At 33.7% G+C, this 20,613-nt stretch overlaps 1 protein-coding gene across 1 annotated transcript; it reads left to right on the top strand.

Annotated features, from left to right (window-relative positions):
* On the top strand, nt 9,163-18,302 carry LOC109719561 (dihydrolipoyllysine-residue acetyltransferase component 1 of pyruvate dehydrogenase complex, mitochondrial). Its single transcript, XM_020246321.1, has 20 exons — nt 9,163-9,303; nt 9,423-9,502; nt 10,704-10,757; nt 11,140-11,194; nt 11,259-11,292; nt 11,789-11,838; nt 11,940-11,984; nt 12,285-12,358; nt 12,653-12,722; nt 12,827-13,237; nt 14,735-14,795; nt 14,869-14,913; nt 15,006-15,089; nt 15,509-15,585; nt 15,663-15,725; nt 16,191-16,261; nt 16,351-16,411; nt 17,511-17,571; nt 17,654-17,734; nt 17,826-18,302. Exons 2-20 carry the CDS (start codon nt 9,474-9,476, stop codon nt 17,882-17,884), a joined length of 1,485 nt encoding a protein of 494 aa, XP_020101910.1. The 5' UTR covers nt 9,163-9,303; nt 9,423-9,473; the 3' UTR covers nt 17,885-18,302.

The following is a 20,613-nucleotide window of genomic DNA, read 5'->3' as shown; positions in this document are numbered from 1 at the left end:
GCCGGTGGTGGCGACCAAGTTGGGAGAGAAAGAGAGGATAACTATTAGTATAATAAGGTAAGGGCAAAATTGGTACTTTGTTTAGGTTTTAACTATAGTATACATTTAACCGATATTTAACCCCAGTTAAGCTAACAGGGGATAACTGCGGAGGTATTTTGAAATAATGGTGGAACATATGAGGGGTATTTTAGAAAAAAAAAAAAAAGAAGTAAGGGTACGTAGATGGGATATTTTCAAACGCATGAGGGGTATATAGGTAATTATCCCTAAAATTAAAAGCTATACAGTCCAGTTGGGATGCTTTTAATAGTTACAATCCGCCGAATTAAATTTGATCTAGAAATTTGAAAATATCAAAAAAAATAAATTTTATAAGTTTTTATATATTTTACATAGTAACCGAAATAGTTCAAGGTTAATAATTTTAATAGTTGACGTGAGTCGTTTGTAAGTTTAACGGTATATAAACATCCAAATTTGTAAGTTTTTGATAGAAAATTTTGTATACTCTTTAAAATAATATTAGTTACTCTAATCTAAAATTTTAATGTTATATTATTATTTTTTATAAAATTTATTTTTTCCGGTCCCTAGATAAACAATATTAAAAAATCATAAAATTTTTAAAGACTGAAATTTTTGTATTTCTAAAAGCATTCTAAGTGAACTCTGTCGGATCGTTAGTGCTAAACATTATTCCCAAAAACTCGAGTCGTTAAGAATACACAATCATTTCGCTTAAAGTATACAGACACAATATTCATGGATTTTGGTTGTGACTCGGTCCAATCAACCCCACGTCACTTTGAATGCAACACGATTCATTCTGACATTTCGTCCTGCCATAGAGTAAGATGCCGGATTCTTTAAACCAATTAACGCTCTTATTTTTAAGGATTAATTTCATACAGGTCCTTATAAACATAGTGAATGACAAATATATATCCCTACAAAATTCAACTTTTATATATTGTCTCTACAAAGGTCCTAATATTTTCAAATATGTTCCTCTGATTTGTTACCATAATTAGAGAACCATTAGAGAACTGTTTATATTTTCAATTTTGTCATCACAAATATATTCTTTCAAAAGTCATAACAGTATAATATCATAAGCATAAAAATATCAAAAACTAATCATGACTAAGTATTTAACCTATGATTAACTAAATTTTTCTAACAGATTCTAACGAAAGAAATATATTTAAAAATATTAGAACTTTTATAGAAACAACATATAAAAATTAAATTTTTAAAAAATATATTTATTATTTATTATATTGGAAAGGATATGTATTAAATTAATCTTATTTTTAGAAACTTTAAATAGGTGAGTGGTGGTTGCCAGCTCGCTGTCTTGTTTTCGGGTCTTCGTCCCGAGCCCCGACGATTTTCGAGGACGCATCGAGCAGTGCCATCACAGACCCTCTCTCTCTCTCTCTCTCTCTCTCTCTCTTGTGTATGGTTATGTATTTATATATGGATTTATCGAATGGCTTTTGGCTCATTTTTAAAGGGAGTGGTTCACATGCATGGTTTTGCTCAGCATCATCGTGCATCTGTGGTGTGGTCCTATCCTCAGCATTTCGTCCACATATGCATCTCAGTGTCTGTTTGGCCTCACTTAATTTTGCGAATGAAATACAAATTATTTGAAGAAGTACTAAAAGTAAAAAAATTGTAACTTTCTCTCCTAGGGTTCAAAAGTTTATTTTAGTTTTTACGATGAGAAAGTAAAAGCTTTATTAAATTTTGAGAGCTGAATTGTGTAAAATATGACAAACATTAATTGATCTTTTAAAAAAAACAATGGTTTATTATGGCTTGAATCGATTAAAAACCTTGGGGCTGCTTTTTTTTTTTTTTTTTAGAGAGAGAATGTTAGCACGCTATTTTGTTTTGTTTACATTTTTCAAAAAATAAATTTAATTGAAAATATGAAACAATTAAACTTTTCCTGCAAATAAACGCTATTTAAACGACACTCGAAAGAAGCATTCCCGAGTGTCCCTGTAATATAGCAAGTATAGACGCTTCGAAAGCATTGATCATATGACCTCCTACTGTATCAAACTAATTTATTGAATAATAAATTTTACTATTATTTTTAATTTTTCGACGTTTTAAAACGTTCTGATTTTAAAAAATTCTGACGCTTTAAAGTGCTAGAATATATTTAACCGATACCTAACATAAGAGTCGGCATATATACGGCGACTCTTCATTTCTCAACCAACAAATATGACTATAGATTATTTTGAAATAATTTTAAGTATCATTAAATATCTAAAAATATTATTAAATATTAATTTTTTTGTAGTGTTCGAATTCAAGAATCAGATGTCAACCATCAAGATCCTTTACCATTTTCGTTGGATATAGTTAGCAACTTTAGGCATTCTTGTTTCACCGGAAGTGGAAATTGAGAGGTAAAGTTGTTTTTGGCTGTAAATGCTCACTTTGTTGTTAGTGCACCGTAAATTAAATTCATCCATAACTCTATTTTTCCAAAACACAGCAATTGACTTCGTGCTAGGTTCTTCTGTAACATTTTGATCCTCTTTTGTATTAATATAAATTTTTAGTAAACTAAATAACGTAGTAAGATAATTACTATTTGAAAGGCATTGATTTACTCCAAAACAAACAATAGTCCAAATTAAAACAAACAACAATAGAATAAAAAAAAGTTTTTTTTATCAGAACTTCCATTCAACTTAGTTTCAATTTAAAAATCAATTATGGACAAACAAATAGAGTAGAAATTTTTAATTTTGTTTTTCCTATATTCAATGTAGGACTGTTAATCTTAAAGATGTCAAGATGCCAATGAGTATCAAAAATGCTTTAAATATTTAAAAATTCTACAATAATATAATTACACTATAATGTGATAACTTTTTTATTAATTTCTTATTTGTTACTATAATTATTATTTTGGTTATGAATAATACCATATTAATTTCTCGCAAATTGCAGTATTAATTAACTATACATATGAAACCTTTCATATTAGCATACTGGTAAATTGTAATTAGAATATTTAATATAGCATACCACTTTTCTAGGAGTATTCCATAAGTATATTTATATAGGAAATTAAGAGTAAGAAGTATTCTATATATATGTTTAATCGGAAAGAGTATTTAATTCTTTAATTTACAGAGAATTTAACTGTGTAGTTTTTAGTAAAACTTGATATTATAAATCCTTAAAATGATCTATATATCATTGTAGAGTAATGCATGTGATACTGAAATAAATAAATAAATTTTAGGCTCTTATTAACCTGTGCAGTAACTAACTTTTATACAAAACAAAATGTCCATGAACTGGTCTAAAATGGAAATTAAGAGTGGTGAAATATTTTACTTAGACTTTTGTATATGGTTATAATCAGTGATTAATTATAATATTGTCAATAGCATGGATGTTTTGCATCTAGTCCATTTCATACTTTATGCAATCAACAGTTTTCATGATTGGACCATGTATTGTTGGGATCTTTCACCTTTTTAGCTTTAATTGTTTTATTTAATATTTAACATTAAATGTTATTCCTCTAATATTGCCGAAGTTTTTTTTTTTCCTATTCAATATTTAGTGGCTTTAATTGTTTTATTTAGTTTTAAATGTTATTCATCTAATATAAGCTAAATTTCATTATTTGGACCATTTTTCTTGTTAAAGAGGAGTTAATTAAATTTCACCCTCATTTGAGTCATTAAAACTCATGAATATATAACCATAAAAAATTCACACCAAAATAGTAAATTGAGTAAGTTTCTAGAATCCTGATTAACTCTCAATTTTTTGGTAGCTAGAGATTGAATGCATCCATCCACATAAAGCTTAGCAAGTTTTGGGGAAATTGGAGTAAATTTTACAATGAGTGAACTCCAAAAGTGTTTTTCTTGCGGAAAACCCTATATTACAAGTCATTCTTTAGGAGTTAGTTATTTAGGATATATAGGAAAGAGCATTTCTTATCCATATTTTTTTTGAGAAATAGATAGCAAACTATCTGTTTCATTCATTAAGTAAAATGAACTATGCTTACAGTGTGGAAGCAGCTAGGGCCTCCGAAGACATTTCTTATCCATATTATTCACCATATCTCTATTTTATTTCTCATGCCGACCTTCTGTAACCGCTGAAACATCAAATATACAATACAGATCAATTGCTGTGTGTTACACGTAGTTGCTAACATATTAACAACTCTTCGAAGAGCTCGTAAGGATATCCAAAATAGTACGTACTCTCCCGAAATTATGTAGCATGTCTCACTATCTTTTTACTCTAATGTTACTTTGGTCTTTGGTGAAGTGAGTCTTAAGATTTCTATGTTCTTACCTTGGGATTATGGTGTTAATTTAGCTTAGCAGTAAAGTTAAGTGGAAATTATACGCCTTGGAGACTTCAAAATACTAATTACTTTTTGCACACGTGGCGTGATGTTATTGGTCGAACGGTCGTTCTCGGAAATCTCATTTGTAATGTTGGCCACACCCGATTGGTCGAGACTCGGTCAAACAACGCTTTGACCCTCCTAATTACGGTATCAATAATGGTGAACACTCCCAAATATCCCTAGTAATATAGTAATGCATGCATTTGTTATAAGTTATAGAACACAATAGGATATTAATGTAATGTTTCTAAGTAATAGTAACTTAGTACACTTGCTTTAGTATGGGGATTATATTGACCTTGACCTGAGCATCACAATTGCAACTAGATCTCATTTTGGGCTCAACCAATGAAATTTGGCCCATTCATGTCTCATGTAATGCTTGGATTTTGAGCATAGTCAATTATGGCAATTAAAGTTTTTATTTATTATGGAGTTTTTATGAAGATATTCTTGAATATGAAAGGGAAAATTGCATAATGCATTGTTTACTTTCGACAAATCGCAATTTACGATCAAATTTTAAAAAACTTAATTTTCTATGAAGTTTCTATTGACAATGTTAACAAGGTTCGGCAAGTAACATTGAAATAACATGAAATTTTCATTTTTGAACTTCATGTTGAGTGATAATCACGTGATGACGGCATAACTTATACATTGATAAAATGCTTACCGGTTGCTTTCAGCTTTGTAAATATTTTGAGTGTCAAAACTCAAGACTACGAGCCCTATCTCATCAAATCGACATATGTAGCACCACTCTATTTTATTATTATTGTTATTATTATGAAAAGTTAAACAATTAACTTAATGTAGTAGCTATTTTTGTAGTATATATTTATCTTAGTCCTGGAGAATTAGTTGGTAAGTGCTTGTTTATATATCATAGTATATGTATTAATATTTAATATATATACCCCGGCCCAAAGAAGTATTCATAGATGAGAATGGGCTTACAAAATAGATAGGTGCGTGGAAGAGTGGCTTATAATTCTATAATAATCATGCTTTTTAATTATTCTTTTTCATTTTTCATTCTTAAAGCCAAAATTTTTGTGCCCAGATCCTAATCTCATTGACTCTCTCCTTTATTAATTAATGACAAGCTGATGTAGCAGCATGTGATTGGATTAAGATGGCGACGTTAAATATCATAGTCATCCTTTATTCAACTAAATCAAATATTTTATTTCCATTTTTAGATAAGCACCTTATTTAATGTCAGTTTCTCTTTTCCACCTATCTTTAGAATAATGCCTATAGTCTATATATAAGAGAGAGTGAGAGAGAGAGTTCGGCACAGATGCTTCTAATAGCACCAAACACTTGATGCTACTAAGTATTTTAATATTAAATTTATCCCTTTAATTATTTTCATCCATTAAATTATGCTATTCAACCAATGATTCACTCAACCCTTAACCACACTTTCCTTCATCTAAAAGTTGAAAATCTAATTGCACCAATGACTTGATACTTTTAGAAGTATTATAGCCTAATTCTATATATATATATATATATATAGAGAGAGAGAGAGAGAGAGAGCAGAGTTGCTATGCTCTTAGGAGCACGGAGGCATTCGTGCTCCTAAGCCGTTTTTTATGATGAAATTTCGAATCAATGATCGACTCTGTTAAACTTGATTTATTTGAAATATCTAGAAAATAAATTTTACAATTTTTTTATATCATTTACCTAGCGATCGAAAGGTTTTAAAATCAACGGCTTAAAATAAAAATCTCACAAAACATGATGATTGACACCAAAATTTTCGATCAGATATATTGATCTTGCTGTAAAAAGTATATAGAATTTTCTATCAAAATTTCATATGATTTGGATACTTTTATACCATTAAACTTGAAAACAATAGACACTAATTATTAAAATTATTGATTTTGAACTCATTCGATCACTAGGTAAATGACATAAAAAACTCACAAATTTATTTTCTAAATACTTTAAATATAATAGATCAAATCTAACGGAGCATATCGTCAATTTGAAAATTCGATCATCGAAAACGGCTTAGGAGCACGAACACAGCAGCCTTGCTCTCTCTCTCTCTCTCTCTCTCTCTCTCTCTCTCTCTCTCTCTCTCTATATATATATATATATAATATATAAAATTGGGCTGAAATATTACTAATAGTATTTTGGTTTTTTTGCTATAGAGTTTTTAATCCTTGGATGAAAAATTGTAGGGTTAGGATGATAGTAATTCCCTAGGATTTAGTGGTGCTCCCCTAGGGTTGAGTGGGTGGCTGGTTGAATTGTATAATCTAAAGGGTGGAATTGATTAAAGTGTAGATCTAACGGCTAAAAAATCNATATATATATATATATATATATATATATATATATATATGAGTCTGACTACTATGCTATTAATAGCACGAAGCACTTGGTGCTACCAAATTTTCAGCCGTTAGATCTACCCTTTTGATCATTTTCACCCGTTAGATTATACTATTCAACTAACCACCCACTCAACCCTAGGGGGCCCACATCATCCTAACCGCACATCTCTTAATCCAATGGCCAAAAACTTGGTAGTGCAATGACTTGGTGCTATTAATAGCATAGTAGCCTAGTTCTATATATATATAAAGAGTTTTGCTAGAATACTATCAGAAGTAAATGAGCCGTTTTACTACCTATTTGTTTTCGATGATAGAGCTTCCAAATTGACGATCGGCTCCGTTGAACATGATCTATACCACTTGAAGTGTTTAGAAATCAAATTTCAAATCTTTTCGACATCATTTGCCTAATGATCAAAGGATTTCAAAATTTGTAATTTTAACAGTCGATAAGAGGCATTTTCTCGTTTAACGGCGTAAAGATATCCAAATCAATTGAATTTTTGTTAGAAAATTCTTTAAACTATTTAAAACAAGATCTATACTCTTGATCTTGATTATAAGACTCCTATCATCATTTTTAAAAGAATATTCATTTTCAGCCATTCATTTCACTTGATGGATAAAAGAACAATATCGAAAGTGTTTGAAATTTGATTTCTAGGTAGTTTAAATGGTTTAAATCATATTTAACAGAGCCGATTGTCAATTTGGAAGCTCTATCATCGAAAATAAATAGGTAGTAAAACGGCTCGTTTACTACTGATAGTATTCTAGCTCAACTCTATATAACTACTATCCTCTTAAAGAGAATAGAAGCTTTTGTCCTATTAAGTCATTTTGAAAGATCAGGACTTCAAATTGATAATCGGCACCGTTGAAATTGATCTATATTATTAGAAATATTTAGAAACTGAATTCTATAATTTTTAAAAATCATTATCAAATCCATCGAAAAGTCGAAAAATGAACGATCGACCTTCTGAAAACGAAGGTTAAACTTTCTCAATTTACGATCAGAGTTATTAAACATTATCTAAATAGTATAAAAAATTTTCTATCGAAAATTCAACCGGTTTGAATTACTCTACATCGTTAAACAAGCAAACGGCTCATATAGGCTGTCAAAACTGTTAAGTTTGCAATTCTTTGATCACTATGTAAATAAATTTTAAAATTTATAAAATTTAGTTCCTAGATAATTCAAATTCTCTAGATTAACTTTAATAGTTCCGATCATCGATTTGAAATCTCTATCATCAAAAATGATTTGATAGGACGAAGTCCCTATCCTCCTAAAAGGATAGCAGTTGGATTCTATATATTAACAATTCTAAAATTGAAATTTAGCTTATTTGGCTAGAAAGAATCTCTCTCTCTCTCTCTCTCTCTCTCTCTCTCTCTCTCTCTCAAAATTTTTGTTCCAACATAAAGCTAAGTAATAATGTGGTTAAAGATGTTAAATGCTTTTTCCAATCAAACAACACTACTGTAAAAGCCCTCTGGATCTAATATTAACTATTGAGAGATTTTCATTTTCAAAAAAAAAAAAAATCATTTCTCCAATGATCCGCATATGGACCTTTAGAAAGTGAATTTTTTAGTGCAAAATTAATTCTTAAATTTTTTGTACGAAATCGGTAAACTAAATCTATCCAATTTGCAATTCAATATCATTTGGGTGTATAATGTATGAAGTTCAAATTCTGGGCCTTGCATATGGGCTGTGGACCTAACCAGGCCCATTACCAGCCCAAGCTAAAATAATTATCGCGAAAAAATTATTGTCTTTTGAGACTTTCAATAAACCGAACACGAACGAGCTGGACCAACTCAAGATTAGGTCCAAATTTTTAGAAGTTAGCTCATGTTTGGCTCGAGCTCACAATGAGTTGGAAAAGTCTAGCTCGTTAGGTTCATTAGCCCGATTCATTTATTAGGTCAAGTTAGTGTGTATATGGCTCGAATTATTTACGGATGTAAATTTAGAGATGTAAATTAAAATATAAGATGAAGTCAAAAGGAATCAAATCGTTAGAGATGTAAATTTTATCGCTTTTAATTTTTTTAGAGAGCATATATGAAAGATCAAATGAGTTATATTTTTGTACATTTTCTCGATTCATTGAAATTTTAGAGGGATAGATTTTATCACTCAAAATTTTTTAGGGGTAAATATACAAATATGATTTTTTGGAGGGATATACAGGCATTTTCCAATAGTCTAAATAATGACATAAACTTGGGCTCCCGTTGGGCTTTGTAAAAGATCGGTCCATGTAGGTCGCGTCCACGTACCAACACAGAGTGAAACTATGGTCCAACCGAACCGCCGGTTCGTTGACCGGTTCACTCGGACCGGTCACAAAAGGAAAGCACCATTTCTCTTCTTCTTCTTCTTCCCGAACTACCCCTCTCCACCTTCGCTTCTCTTCCTCCCTTCTCCCATCGACGCCACCGCACGACTCCTCGCTCGAATCCGCCATTTGAGTATCTCTTCGAGCCGAACACCTCTACCTGGTATTACGCTTCCCGAATTTGTCCTTCGATTCGATCTCTGTAACGATTTCTCTTCCTGTTCGTCGGTGCTTAGATCGAATCATTAGGTTTTAATCTATTTGTTTCTTCGTTTTGGTTAGATCGGATTGGAGAGGCGTTTTGTACAGATCGGTGGAGAGTGAGGAGGGTTTATGGCGAACGTTCGATCGCTTCTGGTTGGGTAAGTAAAGCTACTATTTGACTATTCCTCTGATTTATTATTTTTTTTAAAAAAAAGAAGAACCCTGCATTTGATGTTGAAATGTTTTTATTTCCATCACTGTGCTCTGAGTGTAAAATTTCATACTTTATGGATATAAGTTGTTGAATTTTGAATATTTATTAGGAAGTTTGGTGTTTTTTTGTCTAATTAAAATACAAGGGAAATGTAAATTTGTGAAGATGTATAGAACCGATGATTCTTTTGTCAAAGTAATTGCTAATTAAGATTGTAAATTGAGTTAATTTGCTTTACCAGTTAATGCAGTGGGATCAACTGAACTAGGAAATTTAAAATGAAGCAAATGGTGGAAAATATGCAAATTTCTGGAAATTAGTTAAGCCTCTGGCATGAAGGGAAATTTTGAACTTAGTTCTTAGAGTGAGAGTTTCCTAGAGATTCGGACTATAGAAGGATGATCTAGTTGTATCCTTGATATGAATCAAGTGATTTAGTCCAAAGATTCTAAACATTACACATACAGTCTTGGAGGGAAATGCGTTTAATTTCAGGAAATTTACTGAATCTTTCTTCAGGGGATACATAAGAGTAACTTGCTACAGAATATTGGATTAGCTAGAAGCAGTATTTTATAATGTTGACGAGCATGCAACAGATAGATTAAAGTGCCCACACCAATAAAAGAATATACCGTCTGTGCAGAGAGACCCATGGGTAAAAGTGACCTAGAAGTGTTGGAGATAGCATTTTGAGCATTCATTTGTCATCGAACAATCATATCAGAGATTGATGGCTAGTATTATTCTTCTGATGTTCCCATCGACATTCAATCGCAGTTTCCGTAATTACAACTATCTATGAATAAAGTCGTAGACCATTCTTGAAATTTTCTTTTCACGCCTTATGTTTTATCAGCTAGAACTTTGTGCCAGGGGTCACTGATTCCCTTTCCTATTTTTCAGCTGTGATTTCAAAATTAGTACTTTGTGTTTAGATTAGATCTGTTAAATGTATTAGTTTGGTAATCTAGTTTTGCAAATGTTTGTCATTTCTAATTATCTTTCCTTTTGGCATTGCAAGAATGTGTGCACATGATGTCAGATTTTATTATTTATCACTTGTTTGGGATATAAATTGGATTTACTTATATCCTAAGTAAATTTTAACAAGTTTTCTTGCTCATTTATGTTACCTGTTGTAGCTTGGCCCGTGCACGGAGGAATTGTTTAGTCGATATTCACAAAAGTACTCTGAGGTATGCATATGTAACATATTATCGCTCTATATCATGAGTGCATTATAAACTTCAGATTTCATTCATCGAACTTGATTTGGCATAATCGCATCGGTAATATCTTGCTTGAACTCCGTTTGTTGTGATTAATAATAGTGAAAGTCAACAAGAGTACTTTTTGTGATTAATAATGTACATTAAGAACCACTGATTGTCGTATATGTCTATTGATTTCTCAATTTCTCTAAAAACTACATGTCATCCAACAAATCGAAGATCCTTAACTTAATATTGCATGGGAGTTGGGGCATTTTAAAAGAAAATTGTGAGTATTGATAGATTTCAAATCCTGTTTTTCAGTAATTTGGTGCCTAAATTACTTGGTGATTTTTTTCTCCTCCAGGCCTTTATCGTTGTCGTCAGTTAATAGCATCTCAGATTACCCATCAACAGACAAGGTTAGTCAACAGATTGGTTCATGTTATCTTGTTATATCAATACTAATTTGTCTTTTTAATGCAGTTACTCGTTCGGGTTCGGTGGTTCTCATCTACAGGTAGTGTACTTCATTTATTTTCCGTAAGGAAAGAATGGATCCAACACTCCTAAGTCTACCATCCAATTTAAGCAATTATTGACCATTGATGGGGAACTAGTAATGTTCTAAGCTACCAAGTGCATAACTATTTAGAGTAGCAACTCTTTCATGTAAGCTACTTTTCATGCAATTTCCGCTGCTTAAACACTTTCCTTTAAGCTATTCGCAGGATATTCGCTTCATTGGAAAAAGAAGTCATTTGACGTTTTTACATCATCAAATTTACACCCTTATTGTTGATCACTCAAGGTTTTTCTAAAGAATTTTCCTTTAAATAGGCTGGGCTCGAAAGATTTTAATCTCAAGCTGCATATATTGTTAAGAGTCCTTAACCAGGATGTGGAATTGAATCAATGACATCTAGCAGAACTTCTTGTCACAATAATAAATCACTTTTCTAGTTTTCTAAGGCTTATGTCAGACTGTTACATTTGGTTGCTGTTAATGCATGCAGGACTTCCTTCTCATTTGGTGCTTGAAATGCCAGCACTATCCCCTACAATGGTGAATAACCTCAAAATTGTTTTCTTTTTCTTTTTTATTTACGAGATCTTCATTTGATGATTTTTATGTATGTTGATAGCTGACAATGATCTTTAATCCAGAACCAAGGCAACATTGCGAAGTGGCGGAAGAAAGAGGGAGATAAGGTGAGATATATTAGTTTGCTATCATAAAAACTTTGGATTCTATATGTGGCAGTTTGGAACTATTGATTTTGCACATATGCACAATATAAATGCAAATATGAGAGATTGTTGTGACATTTTTAGTATTTTGGACAACATAGTGCATTATGTAAAATCAAAAATTTTGGGTGGCCTATATGTAAAGGGCCTAAAAGATCTCTATCCTGTGATAGATGGTGAGATCTATGTTATGCGGGCTATATAATTGCTTTTCCTTCACAACCTCTGAAGCTCTCACTTATGACTAATTTCTATTTGTAGATAGATGTGGGCGATGTACTCTGTGAAATAGAGACAGACAAAGCAGTTGTGGAATTCGAGAGTCTTGAAGAAGGGTAATATTACTATGCTTGCTGGTACATCTCAAATAAGAAGTATTGCTATGAGTAGAACTACAATCTCTACTATTATGCAATCGAGCTAAATAGTTGCTTAGTTTGTGGCTATCCTTTATGATTTGGTGTATGTTGTTAGCACGTTGTTATCATGTTAATTAAAGAATTCAATTCCTTTAGGGACATGTAGTACATATTTTAGGTTTTTGCTATGTGAGTTTGCTTCAAAATGGTTTCAGTTAAGCACATTAATATGTGTTCCTGCCTTCTAAATTGTGGGTAGAATTTCTACAGGTTTCTGGCTAAAATATTAACACCCGAAGGTTCAAAGGATGTGCCTGTAGGACAACCTATTGCAATAACAGTATAGTTCTTTACCTGATGGAAGTGTTTTTCTTTTACTTTTGAAGTACACATTTTCTACATTCTACATAGCTTGTATCTCAAAGTCATTATATTATATGGAAGGTTGAAGATCCAGATGACATTACAAAGATACCAGGTGATATATCTAAAGGGGCCGAGCCCAAACAGGAAAAAACAATTGAGGAACCATCAAAGAATTTGGAAAAGAAAAGGGGAACACAAGATGGGAAGTTCAGCCGAATCAGCCCATCAGCAAAGTTGCTTATTAAAGACTATGGACTAGAAGAATCTTCGCTCAAAGCATCAGGGCCTCGAGGTACACTTTTGAAAGGGGATGTACTCGCAGCAATAAAATCAGCAGGATCGTCTCTACAATCTTCTAAGCCATCTCAGGATGACAAAGCTTCATCAACACATGCATCTCATGTAACTGGTCATGTGCCAACTCCCACTGTTGCTCCCTCGCAAGACAAGGATGCTTATGAAGATCTGCCCAATAGTCAAATACGCAAGGTATATTTTCATTTAATTGTTAGTTTAAACATAAATGGAACACAAAATTTAGTGGTTTTAAAATTTCATTTCAGAACCATAATTTGTTATTCATGCTGCCACCATGCAATTGTGTTGCGAACTGTGTAGTTATGTAGTTGGATGCAAATTTTGAATGCCAATCATATCACATCGTGATTCCAAAGCATATTATTATGGCGAATTGCTGTAAGTTTCCAATTACTTGATTTTGAGTTATTTTCCTAATGTCTTGGTACTTCTAGAAGCCTGTTAGTAAACTAATAATTAGTGACTGCTAAAAGTGTCTTTAAACTGATTGAAATCAACTGTGTTGATTTGTTATTTTTGCTAGAAAGAGTTAGCCCAATTTGGTTCACTTTTTCCAGGCAGTTTTAGTTTTAACGATTATGACAATGGGACTCAATTACTGTGTACAAAAAAAAAAATAAAAAAAATAGTTTGTCATGATGGTGATGAAATGTCTTCGAGTTTTGTGAGTTGGAAAAAGAAGCTCAGTGATTTTGCTTACCAGGATCACTGTTTTAGTGAGACATCATCATGACCCCTTATTGTGCTTTGACCATAATCTTGTCAGGGAAATCATACAATAGTTTTATGTTTTGCTTAAAAAATTTCAAGTTAAATACAACCAGATTCATAAGTAACCGATGGTAGATTTATGCATGTATAATTTGCGTATATATGTGTGTGCATGCTTGTGTTTGTGCGAGCACCTGAACTTTAGATGCAGTGCAATCAGTCTTTGGTCAGCTTCAGCTTACTGTTGGATATGCCCTTTGTTCATAGAAAGGGAATAAAATTTCTGATACCCCTTGGAAGTTCATCCTTTTGTAGAAAGAACTCAATAAACTCTCAATCAAGGATTTGAATGCCGAGGCACGGGGTTGTGTGGAGCACTTGCTGGCACAATATGGCATGGTGCGCATCATGCCGTGCCGATGTGTGTCGTTGACACAATACTTGTGCGCTAACGCACTTTGCCAATAAAAAAGATATTTTCTTTGGCACCAATATATTGTAATTACTTTTAAATATTTTTTATTAAATCTTTTGTATTTTGTTAATCCAGTTACGCCCTAAATTTGAAAAAAGAGGGCTTTGAGCATCGGTATGGGGGTCGTATCGTGCCAATACCTTATCGGCATGGTACGGCACGGTGGGCACCACCCATGCCGATGGCACTTAAATCCTTGCTCTTAATTTTTTAAATTTCTTGCTTAGCTTTGCATAGTATCACAATTGACCCTCCATTCAAACAATATTAATTTCTGTTACAGTTCTTGTCACATTGTTCTATCACGTGTCCCAGAAACAAAGGCTTTGATTTCCTTTTGAAAGTCCAAAGAGTATTAGTACATATTTCCAGAATACAGTCACTGCTGAATATGAGATTAAAATAGTTTATTCTCACTGGTACGTTGACTGTTGTTTCCTCCAAAGTAATAGTGTGGAGTATTTTTTTTTTCTGAGTGACAGGTCATTGCAAAACGATTGATGGAATCAAAACAAAGTACTCCGCATTTATATCTATCGAAAGGTTTGTCATCATTCATTATACATACTGTTTCAGCATCTTACAGTTTGTTGAAGTATTTGTTGTTTGTCATCAGATGTCATGTTGGATCCTCTAATTGCTTTCAGGAATGAGCTTAAAGGTATGTAGTTCGGTATGTTGGATCCTTACTCTGCATACTGATTCGCTGATTAAATTGTTGCTTTTGTTTTGTGATCTTTAATGGACCTGCAGAGCAGCATAATGTGAAAGTTTCAGTTAACGATATTGTCATAAAAGCTGTTGCACTTGCATTAAGGAACGTACCTGAAGCAAATGGTAAGGCTCTTGAAGACCAAGCTGGATTTAATTTGAGAAAAATTTACATTATGTCGTAAAATTTTGGCTTGTCAAACTTGCCACCCAAGGAATGAGATGGCATATTAGCTCCCTGACTTGACCTCATCTAAATCCCCAAAGTTAAGTTCCTCCTTTCGGTGATTATATAATTCACCAATAACGAAATTATGATAGCGTATTTAAGTATGTTTTTTTTTTCAAAGTTAATAAATTAACTGATCTATCATCGTACCTTCACATTTTATATGATATTATACTATTAGATTGTTAGCTAAGTGGCTACTGCTATGAGGCATTAGTTAGAGACATTGCATGCATTCAATTGTAAATTGCATTGTTTTCTAAGGTGCAACTTCGTCCTAACTAGAATTTCTATTTCATTGTTAATGAATGAGCAGCTTACTGGAGTACAGAAAAAGAAGAACCTGAATTATGCGGTTCGGTTGATATATCAATTGCTGTTGCTACTGAGAAGGTATGCTTTTCAATTCTCATCTGAATTATGCTAGTATATGTCAATTTGCTAATATGATCAGTTCTGTCACGGTACAGGGCTTGATGACTCCAATCATAAGGAATGCAGATGAAAAGACATTGACAGCAATTTCCTCGGAGGTGAGAATATTCCTGGCTCTAGTTCAACCCCTTTTTTTTGTTTCTCTTTTTTCCTGGTTATTGGAAGGGTTGGGTGGTACAAGGTGTTGGTTTGTTTCTCCTTTTCTTCTAGTGTGGGGTTAGTGTGGGAACACCAGAAACAGTTTTTCCTTACGGTAGTACCGGTGCTTATCTTGAGAATATTTTTTGTCTTCTATATTATGCTCAAACCATTTGGCTGCTTCAATTTACATTTTCATTGAAATCCTTGTTTTGAAAGCTCTGTTTTTGCTTATTCAGAAGCTAACATGAAATGTAAATCTATATTGAAGGTTATCAGAATCTAGTGCTGTTTTTGTATTGTTTTGGTTGTTCAACTTCAAGTAACAATCATAAGTTATATATCTGTTTGAGAAGAGAAAATGAATCTTTAATATAGTCAATGGCAAGTGAAAAACTGTTTGTTGGTTTCGTAAATATTCATAGGTCAAAGAGTTGGCCGAGAAGGCACGAGCTGGGAAGCTTGCACCTAACCAATTTCAAGGTGGAACTTTCAGGTTAGCATGCTATATTTATCTACAGATTATTTATGGTATGTTCTTAATTATGCTTCTAAGTACATGATTTTCTTATTCATTCTGTGCAGCATCTCAAATCTGGGAATGTATCCAGTGGACCATTTCTGTGCAATTATTAACCCTCCGCAGGTTTGTGGTCCACTCTCTCCTTTATTCTAACTTTCAAACTATTCACACACAACTTTTATCTTTGGACTTAAATCCAAATATCCAATACGTGTGAAACTTCTGGAAAAAACAAAAAATAGAATCAAGCTAAGCTGCTACCACGTTGGGTTTTGGGGGATGCTCAGAAGGTACACTGCCAAACAGAAACAAGGCAAATGAGACGGATTTGGAGCACAAATGCATAAAGCATTCCTGCTTTTATTCTTCTCAAAGGCCTTTGGGCCTGGGTTAATGGACCACATAAGATCGCCGTTTTAAAAGGCATAAAGAAAAAGTTTAAAAAGGCATGAATGAGCACATGAATCACCACATAAGCTCATCGTTGTTTTGCTGAAGAGCATCCTACAATTTTAAAAGCATTTGGGATGCTGCGACTTTAGAACTCTACCTTAATTTTGCAAGTATTTGGGATGGCGGTGCTTTAGAACTCTACCTAGGGATGACTTAAATAACATACAAGTCTTTTTTCTCAGTGTATAGATAATTATACTAGTTTCACTCCTGTCGCTGTAAGCTTATCAATATGGCACTCCAGCCAATCACCTGGCTAGATTGGATTTGGGAAATCTGAATATTTGAAGTCTTAGGGAAACAACTATGCCCTCATTTGGCATCTTCCTCAGGTCGACACGCTAGATTCTGTATCCACTGTCCCAAAGTTCCCACAAGTATCTACTTATCCGTGTCTGTATAGCGGTGTTCACTTTTAGGTGTCGAGTAACATGTTTGGGTGTTGGTTTCTTTATCATTTCGGACAGTATGGACTACGGAGTACTATCAGTTGATTTTCCAACATGTCATTTTCCCTCATTACTCGTATTACTAGGTGTGAGAGGGAACAAAGAGTCTTACAGAGTAGTGATGAAAGATAAGTTGATCACTAAGTTTGATCAGATAGATTCTACAAAATGGTTAAAAGGAATTAATGCTCATTCCTGACTAATTGGGACCGAGAAGCTTTTGGTTTTACTTTTCTTTGGCAAGTTCAGTTGCTTTTTTCGAAAGGAATGGCATGGGTGATAATTATTGTCCATAACTGCTATACATGCCTCTCTTCCAGGCTGCTATTCTTGCTGTAGGTCGAGGCAACAAAGTTGTCGAACCTGTTATAGGCAGTGATGGTATGTTTTATTAATCTCTCTCGTGACAACTAATGTTTAACAAATTATGCAGTCGCGCTTACTCTTCTTTTTTCTTTTACAGGAATAGAAAAGGCTGCAGTTGTCACCAAAATGGGCTTAAAATTATCTGCTGATCATCGTATTTTTGACGGGCAGCTTGCAGGCAACTTCCCTTTTCTATTTTGATTTTTTTTTTTTTTTGGTTATACTTTGTGTTTGAAGGTAATTCTATTATATTTATTTTCTGTACACAGGTAAATTCCTTTCTACTCTGGATGCAAACTTCAGCGACATCCGAAGACTACTCTTATGAACAGACACAAACAAAGTAAATTTAAAAACAGATTTCAGTATCCACTGGGACGACTAATCTGACCAAGAAGGCTTTGAGCTTCTACTAGAAGAACACCTGTTTGTTTACCAGATTAGCGATTTATTATGCATATACTAATAATCATATCACCTCATTGTTTGGTGATTTTTGTATGATACCATGAACCTTTGTTGATCACTGTAGCTATTCCACAAGGATCTGTTGTTGAGCACAAGTTGATGGTCTTCCTAGCTGATTTTTTTTTTTCTTTTCTTTTTTTTTGAGAGAGAGAAATTTGCTTGCTAGGAATCGAGACACATGAATCAAATCGTGGTTGTTTGTAAACAACCATTGTTGAAGATTATTCTGAGCTCCATCCTTTTTGATGGGCTACTAATAAAATTCTGAGTTTTTATTATCTTTCGCTCTATTTAACCATTTGTTGTTTTCTCAGGTGCTGTTTTCTTTTCCTTTTTTTCCAAAAAAAGAGAAAGGTCGTACGTTACTGGCTTCGGTCTTTTTTTTTAACAAATGAACTGAGCCAGAAGTGTAATACAATTAGGCTTCGAATTTGGGACCTCGGTTACTAGCAAGTTTTTAGCCAATTACGCTAGGTACGATTGGTTTCGGATGCAGTTATTGGTGTTGAAGCAGAAACAGAAGCAAGTTAAGAAGAAACAGTGAAATTGCGATAGTCACTGGTAATTTCGTAGCATATTTATTTTTGACAGGAGCATATCAAACTTATTGAATCTGGTCAAATTGAATCAGTAAATAGTGATTAGTTTTAATGAGTCTATCTATCAATATTAAAACTGTGAAACACGCTCTAATCACTCGCAAGCATATTTTTTTTCTCCATAAGAATTAGAATAATGGATTTCTCTTTTCTAGGTAGTGCTTTTTGTGCATATATGCTGCATCTGAATCATAAAGAACAATTCTAAGAGAACTATAAATTACATTTATTACAACAATATAATCAATGGACTATAATCATTGTAGGGCTCCTTATATTCATTTGTGCTTCTGCAAAAAGAGCTTAACGGATCTTCTGATACCTGAGGAGTAATTTGTCTCTGGGTGGCAAATGATCTCTAGTAACTGGTGAACTTGCGAAGTTCTTCATCCATGCAAATAACATTGGAAATCTCTCCTCTGTTATAATTCCTACTTTTGTGATTTCCTCATAAATCGGAATCACATACACCATCCAAGCGAATGATATATCCGCAAATCCGACGCTGTCTCCATTGAAGAACTTCTTTCTCCACCGGCCAAACGGTCGCAATAAAGCGAGCAAAGCAAGGATCCATACAAGGTGAAAACTCTGAATTAAAAACTGAGATGAGAGTTGTTGTCCAGGGTTTCATCACAAGAATCTCATAGGCCTCGCAGGCTTTTGCATCGACGCGACGCGAGCAGACGCTGGTGTACGAATTCATTCCCAACGGGACCTTGCGTGACAACTTAAATGATGCTTCTCAACTCAACCATTATTTCTGCGTCACAATGTATAATTTGATCATGATCAACTGCAGGATGACGGTTCTCCGAGAAGAGTGATGTCTACAGACTACAGCTTTGGTGCCGTCATGCTCGAGCTGATAACTGGAAAGCCTCCGATAGAAAATGGCGAGCGCATTGTTCACGAAGTGAGGCTGGCAATAGAAAAGCATGATCAAGATTATTACGGTCTCGAGGACATGATTGATCCTATCATTAGGAACACAGCAAACCTCATGGGCTTCAAGAGGTTAATTTGTGCAATTAGCAATGGATTGTGTCAGAGAATCCGCATGGCCACGGCCGAAAATGATTGATGTAGTGTACGAAATCGAGCCGATATTGCAGAACGAGGGACTCGATACACCGTGAAATTCATCATCTTCTGATATACATTTCGCATAAGGGTGGCAGCAACTCACAAGTCAAATACTGATGTGGAAACTGTTCATCATCTTCTGTTCTTGCTTTTTTGTGAATTATAATTTAAAGGTCAATGTAAATGCCACTGTAGTTACTTCGAGAGATCGGTATATTTGTTTCCAATATCTATGTTAATTCAATCTATTAATTTGTGATCCATCAAACTGAATTGCTACCCCTAGTTTTAAAAAAATGGAAGTATAATAAGCTAAGAGGTTTCGAATTCAATCTCCATTGTCAGCCCACTCCGGCCTAAGGTTTTATTGAAGCTTGAATAGATGATATGAAGTTCATGTGAGCTAATTACGATATCTAACACTAATTTTTTTCCTTCTTTTCTGGTAATAATCGAGCGCTTGGCTTCGTACACTCTTAACATCTAAACCGCGAACATTCTCTCGAACTCGAGCTCAATTCTTTCAGATCTAGTCCGATGTCCTACGGCCAAAATACCAATAGTGTAGCCGCACACAAATACTTTTGTTGGCTAGTGAAGGTGGATTAGTTAAGCTTTCATACCCAAAAGGGTACAATATATATGAACCTTAGTTTAATAGGCCCAAGTAGTACAAATGAGTAACCCTAGGTTTAAGATATCAAGGTGCATAATGTTTGATGACAGTGTCACATGGGGGGGGCAGGTAGACAAAATATTCATGCCAAGGATGTATACAAGGGAGAAGGGGACGAATAGATAATGTATGAGACGAGTAGAAGAGGTGGAAAAGGATAAGGGGACAAGAGCAAAGCCATGAATAAGATGAGCATGGTAATGTGGAAAAGCATAATAGGTCAAATAA

This window comes from Ananas comosus, linkage group 13 (assembly GCF_001540865.1).
Source record: "Ananas comosus cultivar F153 linkage group 13, ASM154086v1, whole genome shotgun sequence".
Lineage (NCBI taxonomy): Eukaryota > Viridiplantae > Streptophyta > Magnoliopsida > Poales > Bromeliaceae > Ananas > Ananas comosus.
This window is presented reverse-complemented; position numbering and strand designations above follow the sequence as displayed.

Excerpts from the sequence above, each read along its gene's own strand:
- LOC109719561 (XM_020246321.1), top strand. The coding sequence starts at position 9,474 with ATGGCGAACGTTCGATCGCTTCTGGTTGG. Across the intron at positions 10,758-11,139 it reads ATTCACAAAAGTACTCTGAG|GCCTTTATCGTTGTCGTCAG; the intron begins GTATGCATATGT and ends TTTCTCCTCCAG. Across the intron at positions 15,726-16,190 it reads TGACAGCAATTTCCTCGGAG|GTCAAAGAGTTGGCCGAGAA; the intron begins GTGAGAATATTC and ends AAATATTCATAG.